At 31.0% G+C, this 10,358-nt stretch overlaps 1 protein-coding gene across 1 annotated transcript; it reads right to left on the bottom strand.

The window, feature by feature from the left end:
• Nucleotides 1-5,323: 5,323 nt before the first annotated feature.
• Nucleotides 5,324-10,053, bottom strand: LOC105804459 (cellulose synthase-like protein E1). The gene is made up of 8 exons (XM_012637099.1): nt 9,702-10,053; nt 9,298-9,610; nt 8,198-8,338; nt 7,974-8,105; nt 7,433-7,645; nt 7,086-7,310; nt 6,455-6,802; nt 5,324-6,375 (listed from the first exon to the last, which is right to left on the bottom strand). The coding sequence occupies exons 1-8, from the start codon at nt 9,971-9,973 to the stop codon at nt 5,821-5,823; spliced, it is 2,199 nt and encodes a 732-aa protein (XP_012492553.1). The 5' UTR covers nt 9,974-10,053; the 3' UTR covers nt 5,324-5,820.
• Between the last annotated feature and the right edge of the window lie 305 nt (nt 10,054-10,358).

Here is a 10,358-nt window from a genome sequence, read left to right as displayed (position 1 = left end):
TCAATGCTATGCTTTGCTTTTACTTTTAAAACAAAAAAAAAAAACAAAAAAAAAATCAAGTTTTTCCGTTTAAGAAACTTATTTTTTTTAAATATTTAAGTAATTGTTTTTTAACTCGTACTTAAACTTTCACAATGCATCAAAAAGACTTTAAACTTTTTTCAAAAACAATTAAGCCACTGTTATTTTTTACATACAATTGGGTACTTAAACTTTCAAAATGCATCAAAAAGACCTTCAAACTTTTTCAAAAAAGCAATTAAGCTCCTACTTTTGTTTGCACTCAATTGAGTACCTGAACCACCCCTAATTTTTCAATTAAAGTCACCACGTGTCACAACTATAGCGTGACATATGACAAAAAAAATGCTAAAATAAAGATCAATAAAAATTATAAAAATAATTAAATTTTAATAAAAATATAAAATTAGAAAAAATTAGAAAAAATTATAAAATATATAAATATAGAAAACATTATAAAATTTTATAAAGTCGTAAGAAAATTATAAAAATGTAAAGAAATATAAAATTTATAAAATAAATTTATAAAACTTATCGTACTAAAAGAAGCATTTTATAATTTTTCTATAATTTTATTGTTTTTATTTTTTCATTTTTCGCCACATGTTACATTGTGTTGGAACACATGATGACTTTAACTAAAAAAACTAGAGGTCGTTTATTTTAACGATCAACGGTTAAAGTTAATGGTTAAAGGATCTTTTTGATGCATTTTATAATTTTTTTTATGATTTTTATAAAATTTTACAATATTTTTATAATTTTTACGATTTTTATATTTGTAACATTACAAAAATTGGGGTTAGTGGAATCGAATTTGTGAATAGAGAGGGAGGGAGAGTGGTCATGCCCTAAAATTTGAGATTATCTGTGCGTTTTAGGAAATAAATGAGGTATTGGTTTGTTGGTTAAGTGTTAATGAAATGTTCCTTGAAACTCAAGTTCAAATCCTTCTATTGTATCATTTTTATTATTTTGTAAATTTTGTCTTAAACCCTAGTATGTGACATGCATTGTTTTTAAAATAAATATTGCAAAATTATTTCAAAAATGAGGAAATAGCGCAAAATTATTTCAAAAATGAGGAAATAGCTTAATGGTTAATTGATAAATAGAAAAACATTGAAATTAAATTGAGGTCCTAAGTTTGAATCCTTTCCTATGCAAAATAATTAATTTTTACAAAATCTCTTATTTTTAATGTGTGTGTCGTCCATACTCTTGTAACCGTAGGTATAAATGTTAGATTTGACACAAAATAACCAGCCTTTAATCTATTTTTACTCACCCTAGCCATTCCTCCCTTCTCCTCTTTTTACTTCAATTTTTTTCCTTTCTCCATTGTTGCCATCACCCATAATACCTAGTTTTATCATCTATTTCTTTTCTTTTTGCCACAAGATTTTGCATCATCTCCTCCATCATATTGCTGTCATTTTTCTCTAATTAAATTAGTCACAAATCTGAAATCTTAAGTCTCCAAGATTGATGCCTATCTTTGCCAAGAAGTGTCATTGTCGCCCCTTTCACTTAGCTTGTGTAAGTTTTTGTTTTCTTTTAATTTCTTGATTAATCTTGTTAATTAAAAACCTAAATTTCCAATCTGGAATTTGGGGGAATTTTCAATATTTTAAAGTTATTTTATATTTTAAAAGGATCACAAATTTGTTCTTGAATCAACCCCAATTTTGACCACCAAGGGTGGTGGTACGTGTGCCTAGGTGTAAGAAAGGGGACTGTTTTGTTTCTAAATTTTTGCCCATCCATTTCCAGCATTAATTTGAGTTCTTGAACCCTTCTAATCAGCCTTTAATTACATATGAATTAGGGGAAAACGTTCTTGATCAATTGGCCATTCGAATCTCACAAATCAGGAAGCGTAAGTGCGATTAAATGCAAGCTAGTTTGTTGTATCGACACAGTTATTAGGTAAAGGTTATAGATTGGTTAAATGAAGAATTTTAATCAATATTGACTACTGGTTTTCTAGTATGCATGTGTTAGGTGCTGACCCAAATGCCCCAAGTCAACCGTAAACTCGAAAGACGTTCGCATATATGATTCGCATCAAAACAGTGTAAGATATCTAAATAGTTTGGATTCGTAAAATAGTTGTAATTGTGACAATTGGTTTGAACCCATAAGTGGGTGTTTAGGGGGTTATTTAGGAGGTGAATTAATTGAATTTATATTGGTTTTTAATTTAGGTTCGTTTTAAGGTTTATTAAGAAAATCGGAAGGTTCGCTAGAGTGTTGCGAAAATACGTAAAATAAGGTGTGGGTGCTAAACTCATAAACTTGTTTGATAATGATAATTATCATGTTATATTTTATGATTTAGATTTTTGATTGGATTGATTTAATAGCCAAATAATTAATTTGTAAGTGGCCAAACTAGGTACGTTTCGAGCCGTAAAAGATTGATGTGTTAGCAAAGTTGCTAGTTTGACAGTGTGATTATGTGATTGATATTGTGATGCATGATTGTGTTATTTGGTATGAGATTTGTTGTATGTATGACATGATTTGTTAAAATATGAGTTTATGAATGATATGATTGCATGAAAAAAGTTGCTATGTTATATTGGAAATGTTGCTACACATGCACATTGGAAATTCGTAAAAGTATTTGAAATTGTGTAATGTTGAATGATACTATCTTAATGGTAATTTGAAAGTTGGAACATTGATTTCATTCACTAAAAGTATTCAATTATTGAAGGCATGTTGAGCATGTCAATTAAATGTGAAAAGTATTAAATTATGGCTATGTAAATATTGTATGACATATTGTATGTGCATTGGGATGAGATATTTTGTAGTTAACAAAAGAGTTCCGTGGAGTACCAATGGCATATTAAGTCCGCATTTATTCATAGACAGTGCATTGCATTTGGAGTATCGAGGGAATAGGCGATTATATCACATTATTTGTTATACGGCAGTTTTACTGCAATATTGTTATTCGGTGGTTTTACCACATCAAGCTTTACTCGCATTCGTTGGAGTTTGGCAGATAGGTTCTGGAGAACTCGTGGTGTGTAATGGATGGTTTGGGTGGGAACCTTTTTGCATTGCGTCATTCTCATAACATACTCGAATGTTATTGATTTATGCTACGTATTGTATTGTGTTGTATTGAATGATATCAAAATTAATGATTTTTACTCGAATGAATGATGACTCATGCTCATACACCATTTGACATCGATTTGATAATTTCTATGTAATGATATGAAATTCCAATGATGGTTCTGTGTTCTTCTATTAATGCTAATATGCTTCACTGTATTTGCTATTTATGAGTGTTTAAATAATTATTTGACTCACACTAAGCTTTCATAAGCTCACCCCCCATAGTGTTTAATTTTTCAGGTAAACCTCAAAACTAGGACTAGACCCGGCATACGGAGAATCACCTTGGACCTCAAACTATTTTTAATAAGTTTTGATCAATCTCTATTGGTTTTGGTTTGTAATTTTTAATTATTTCTGGTTTGTGTTTTGGTAACTTTTCATTTGGAAATTTTTGCATCCATGGATTACTCAAGCATAATAACCAGAAAATGCATAATGTTTGGCTTAAGTAAAATTTGACATTGTTCTCTAATTTCTGTTGCATTGCAAAGGAACCGTTTCTGAGAAACAAATTGATAAGACAACTAGGTTCCAAAATGACTTGAAAAATGATTTTTTCGTTGCATTAGTTTAACATTGAGTTTTTACAAAGATGAGCGATAAGCAAACGATTTTTCTAAAACAATACTATCAACAATAAAATAAATCTTTAGTACAATTGACCCAATAAATGAATGTTTTAAATTAACACAAAAGTACAACTACGAGTTTTTCTGTAAAATGAGTTTATTTAAAATCTTCAAAAGTAACGTAAGTTAGCTTAGCCATTTCAGTGGCTAATGTAGCCTTTTCAATCTAGCCCTAACGTCTAAGCCGGGTTTGAGAGGTTACAATTAATTTTTTTCTATTTTTTAATAAAATTTAAATATGTTTATATTTTTTATTAAAATTTAATAATTTTTATAACTTTCATTGATTTTTATTTTTTTAATTTTTTGCCACATGTCATGCTGTGGTTGTGACAAGGATGGCTTCAACTGAAAAAAATTAGAGACAGTTAACTTTAACGGTAAACTGTTAAAGTTAACGGTTAATGAGCCTTTTTGATACATTTTACAGTTCAAGTACCTAATTGAGTGTAAAAAAATCAGGGGCTTAAATTTTTGTTTTTGAAAAAATTTGAGGGCTTTTTTAATACATTTTAAAAGTTCAAGTACCCAATTGAGTACAAAAGAAAAAAGTAGGGACTTAATTACTTTTTTTTTTGAAAAAGTTTGATGACCTTTTTAATGCATTTTGAAAGTTCAAGCAATCAATTGAGTGCAAAAAAAAGCAAGGACTTAATTGTTTTTTTGAAAAGTTTAATGTCATTTTGATACAATTTAAAAGTTTAAATACCAATTGAGTGAAAAAAAAGAGTTTAATTAAATTCTTTTAAAAGTTTGAAAGCTTTTTACATCCTTAAACCAAATTTTTTGAATAAATATGAGATTATGGGTAGCGGATATAAAGGTAGTTCATTAAATAAAAATTCTAAGATAATGTACTACTCACATACTTTTGATAGGAGTAAATTACTTTCATGACCCTCATAGTCCAGGTTCTAATACACTCTCGAAGGCGCAGGATTTGAAACCATTGATGTCCTCGACGTGCTCTACGGTGGCGACGACAGTCCTTGGTGACCTGGCCCTGCTGCTGGCTCTTCCTAGGCGGTAGATTTGTTGGCTGCTGGTATGTCAGCCATGACGGAATTGAGCTCTCTGGTCACTCTCCTCTCCCCCTTGTGGTTAACCTACACCTCTTTACCATCCAGTATATCCAATAAATAAATGGAATCACATAAGATTCTGCTGTTACAATTAATCATCTGTCAAGCATGTGTAATAATATGTCATGGACATAAAATTGTTGATTAAGGTTGTAGTAATCTGGTCTTATAAGGGTGTGAATATAAATTCAAACTCTAAAAAGTACATTTATTAAGAGGACTTTATCTTAAACAATTTAAACCAAAAAAATAACACCTTATCTAATATAGCTTGAGATATCGTGGTTTTATACCCAGAAGCAAGTTCCTCCTTGTTAGTGTTATGAGCTGTGTTCAAGCAAGATCAGCTGAAACTTGAGCAACAAGGCTCGAGACTTGCAGAAGAAACAAAACAGTTTTCAAGAACAAAATTAAGCTTCTAGGAACTGAACAATGAAAGCAAAAGAGAGAGTATTGGATGAACAAATTTTTTGAACGAATATTCATTAAAATGAACAATGGCTTAAAGCCAATACAAATACCAGACTTGAGCTGGTCAGCATAAGCAAATCAGCACCTAAAACACTACCTAACCCACTAATTACATTGTAACTTACAAAACCTTACTTGCACACATAGACAAGCTTATTTTTCATCTTATCAGTACCTAAAACATCAAGTACAACTTGTTTTGTTTTCAACTAAGTTACAAATCATCAATTCAAAAATAACAAAATGAAACAGTGGCTTGATCTTCTGCTGCAACTTCACTGGCTCGAGCTGTTTCTGGTGCAACAAGGCAGCATGCTGGCCAACTTCAACACTCCTCGACAAAACCATTTACTTGTTTAAATACAACTAGTAAATTGTTGTGATCCTCTTAACGACACATTTATTCTAGAATCTCATATACCTCAATATATAAAATCAAACTTATTGAAAGAATCAAACTTCAACACTTGTGTTTTTTTTTAGAAACACATGGTTACAGTACAGGCTAGCATGGCGAAAATAATAGACTTGTAAGTAACTGAACTGGGCATCTTGCCATTGTCATTCCTGAAAAAGAGTGCTTGGTATACAGGCAAGTTGATTGTAACCAAAACAAAGCAGAGGAGAATTTGCAACCCAAATTTCTCCAAAACCTGTAAGTCCTCATCTACATCCAAGATGACCTTCTTGAGTGCCCCAAAGATACCAAACAAATTCAACATTGCAAGTGTGGCTAAAATATCAAACATTGGTGAAGTAGCACCAAACTCAATCAACTCTCCATCATATCTTTTCAAGGCTTCTTTATCAGCTACTTTGGCAGTGACAACAAAGTTTAGCCGTGAATATCCTAATAGCTTCAAGATGGTTTCAAATAATGCAAAGAAGTATGCAGATGTTCTATTGAACAACCACATCCTTTGATCATTGCACCAACCTCGGAATGTGCCTCCGCACCATAGAAATTCATTTAGGCTATATGCACGGTGTACAAAGGCAACATATGCAAATGGGAACACCCAGGGCCTTGATATCTGCAGGTTGGCATGGTTTTAGGATCATTCCATATAGCATCCTACGAGATAGATAGTTAAGAACCTAGGAGCTTCATACCTTAGGGAACAATGAGATGCCTTTAAGCAAACAAAGACATGGCATAACAACAATATACAACGTAGCCAAGCAGTTTGCAGCCCACAAGTTGTACGGACAATAAGCAAGTCGAAGCTTAAGAGGGATCTTTTTATATCCATACAACAAGGGGCAATATCTCGATAGGAAAACTTGAAGGTGACCATCCATCCATCTCTTATGTTGGACAAGCGTCTGTAATAATGTTATTGGTGCAACTCCTAAGAAGCCATCTCTTTCAGGGCTTAAATACATAGATTTCCAGCCTTTACATTGTATATTCAAACCTGTAATTATATCTTCCACTAGAAAGCCATATATTAAACCCATCTGCAGCGAAAAACTTATTATCATTACTATTAAGAAATGTTCAAATCCATGTCTACTTGCCTATGTTAATTAGGTGATAACCTATTAGATTCATGCATTATCCTTAAAATGTGACATTCAACAAGTTAATACTTAAAAATAGAAAAAGAGACTATAATTAATGAAATTAGAACTCAAACCTACTTAAACGTCACCTCTTACAGCTAACTTGAATTAATCAGCTAAATAAACTATAATGGTTCATGTTCATTTGTGTATTCACGTAAGAATGAAAAAAATGCACCTCTTTTCCCCATGTTGTGTTGTGTTCAAAGGTACAGCTTGCAAGAACTTTACATGTTTCTTCAAGGAAGCTCGCACTTTCATCAGCCTTTGTATCACTTACTTTCTTCCAATCAACTTTATAGTTTTTCTCATATTTCTTCCCACAGAGAGCCTGTCTCCTGTGAAAGCATCCTGAGCCATTGTAGCATGGTCCTCCAATTGCATCAAGTCCATGAAGCTCCAACTTAACCAACACAGACAGATCAAATATAACCAAAATGAAAATCAATATCAAGATTATATACAATATGATTATATTAATCATTGTTTGCTTGAAACCTTTCTATTAAAGACTGAATTACTTACTTGTTGCAGTACTCGAAAAGAGCTAGCATAAATTTCATTTTTTGTGAGATTATCGAAACTCTGAAGAAACTGTACGTAGGCAATCTCATCTCCCTTCTTTTCATCCATGAAAAGGCACAGAGAGTATTTGACTGCCTTTGAATTGTTGGCATACATATCGCAATCCACATTCAAAATAATTGGACCATTGCTTATCCTTGATGAAACCCTTATCTAATTGTCACCATAAAATCAGTTAGTAACAAGAAAATTAAATTACTTTCAAAAAAATATTTATATATAATAAGTTTAAATATTAAAAAAAAGTACTCAATTAAAAGTAAATAGTCATCCTAACCCCAATTGCTCTGACTATCAAAAGGACAAAAATTGATTGTTCCCTCCGATCAATTTTTTTTCCCAGTCATTGACTTAATTATATGAAAGTATACGTTTGATAACTTAATTGTTTGCAATAAAACAGTAAGAGTTTGAATGCTCATTTAATTTTATGAGCTTTTTATATGTACATATTTAGGCCTATATAATATTATATACTTACAAGAGCATTCATGGATCCAGCTTTGAAATGGTGGTGATGTTGGGGTCTTTTCTCTCTTGCCAAGTACACTAGAGTTGGCAAAGGGTTTCCTTCAATATCCACAGCATTGGAGTCTCTTCCATCAATTAGGATCTAAGAAACATTAATTAAAGCACCATTAATTGATTAAGCTCAACTATTCGACTTTAATTAATTAATTGAGAGTTTATGAAACGAGTAATTACTTGAAGAATGGTTTGATGATCATGTTTGCTTAAAACGAAGTCCCATTCACGAAATCCTTTGTGTTGTTTACGAATGTGATCTGGAATTCGGTTCAACTTTATAGTGGCTTCAATCCTCATTTTCATTTCCTCGTATAGTTTCTGCATAAGTATTAACAATATTATATATATATATATATAAACACAAACATATATCCACACCTTTGACGTGAAATGCTACAGCAAACAATGTATGTATTTATGCTAAAACTCTGAAACCTAAATACGAGACTTTAGACCCTAAACTTTTAAATTCAAGATTCTAAATGTGAGATTTATCAATATTTATTTATAATAGTTATAGTTAATGTTTGATTATGTTTAAATAAACTATTTGTGTTTATTTACAAGTTCTCCATTTTTTTCTTTAATTTAATGATGATGTGTCATATTATTATTCATTGATGGTGCATAAATATTCCTAATTTAGGACCTTATATAGTAAGATTTATATATGTTCTTGTTCTACACTTAGGTAGGCTTTGTCTTACTATATAAGATTGATGGTTTTTACTAAGAATTTCATTTAGGCCTAATAATCTTTTGATGCTCGAATTTGACATATTCTTTTAATGTGGTAATTGTATTATTTTTGGTCTAATCTAGTATTTGTGTTTGACAAAATTTATATATTTTAATATTCAAAGCTAATGATATTATCTTTTAGTGTTCAATTCAGTTTTAGGTTAAATTTAATAAAAGTTAATTGATAATATTATTATATTTAAAATTTTCACGATTTTATTAATAGAAGAAATTAATTTTAATTATAAATTTGTTTAATTTTACCTTTAAATTGTTAAATACAACCCAATGAATATAATTTAATTTAAATTTAACTTTTATTATTATTTTTATATCAACTCAACATTGACCCAATAAAAATTTACTTAAAAGCGTTGTTATTATTTTTATATGAATTATTAAATAAAACAACTAAAAATATTAAAAAAATAAATACATTACCTTTTCACCTAAGATTCCATTCTTGTTTAACGATAAAAAATGCAATGACACATATGTTTATATATTAGTGGAAAGCCAACAAATATTAAAATTACCTTAACCGAAAGCCAGTTGTCAGCATCATTGAGTGGTTCAGAAGCTGTCCTAAAGTAGGCCTCAGGAGATGTTGGTTCAACTCTGAACTTCTTGCAAAAAGGAAGCCATGTCTTGGAGAAATTTGCAGCCTCTAACATGGCATAAAACGTCAAATCCGATCCCCCATCATCTGACAAATAGATGCTTAACTTCTCAGGTGGATAATCATATGCCATCACTGATAAAACCGTATTCACCACCATGCTCGGTGGCTCTATCAACGGATCCGCTGTGCACACAAAGATGTCGATGCCCGGTAATTCCTTTTCGAACCTTTTCAAGAATAAATTGTGAATCATGAAAAACGAAACGAATTAGCATGAATAGTTTCTGTTAACAACATAATGAAGATATGTATATATACCTTTGAGAGAGCCTTTGTATGTACGGCAAGCGGTAGACAGAGTTCCATCTACTAACGGTGGTGAGAAACCAATAAAAACAGAACCATAGCTCAGAAAGAAACTGTCCAATCCAAATCCATCTCTCAACTTTTCCTCCGACTGGGAAAAACATTAATCTATACATAACAATGAAGCAGATGCCGAGAAAGATTGAGGCTGCAATACACCTGAAAAGGACTCGTCCTTTAACTTGCTTTGTTTCGAAGAGTGGAACATAACTACATTTTGCCATTTCTGTAATTGCTAGATCTCAACTAGTTCTGCAGATGGTGCTAAGATGGAAGCTGACCATTGACTTTATAATGTCCGATGCTACGCTTTTCTTTTACTTAAAAAAAACCAAATATCTTAAACTTGTGGCGGCTACACCTCCATTATTTATTTTTTGGCCCCTTAATTAATGAGAAATACTAATATTTTTTTGATATTTATACAGGTTGGGTCATTTACTATAGTTCCACCAAAAATTTGATTTCTTTAATGACGTGGCATATTCATTTCAGGTCATTTACGTAAAAAAAATAAGAAAATAAATTATTTTTATAATTTATTAAAATTTTAGGTCATTTTAATAAAAAACCGAATAAATATAATATAAGTGATATTTTCTTGACATT

Source organism: Gossypium raimondii, chromosome 11, assembly GCF_025698545.1.
Source record: "Gossypium raimondii isolate GPD5lz chromosome 11, ASM2569854v1, whole genome shotgun sequence".
In the NCBI taxonomy this organism is placed as follows: domain Eukaryota; kingdom Viridiplantae; phylum Streptophyta; class Magnoliopsida; order Malvales; family Malvaceae; genus Gossypium; species Gossypium raimondii.
This window is presented reverse-complemented; position numbering and strand designations above follow the sequence as displayed.

What these genes read in the sequence shown, in the direction of transcription:
- LOC105804459 (XM_012637099.1), bottom strand. Translation starts at nt 9,973, where the DNA reads ATGGCAAAATGTAGTTATGTTCCACTCTTCGAAACAAAGCAAGTTAAA. An exon ending in ATCATCAAACCATTCTTCAA is followed by an intron (nt 8,106 to 8,197) that starts GTAATTACTCGT and finishes AATGTTTCTTAG; the next exon opens with ATCCTAATTGATGGAAGAGA. An exon ending in CTTTTCGAGTACTGCAACAA is followed by an intron (nt 7,311 to 7,432) that starts GTAAGTAATTCA and finishes GTGTTGGTTAAG; the next exon opens with TTGGAGCTTCATGGACTTGA.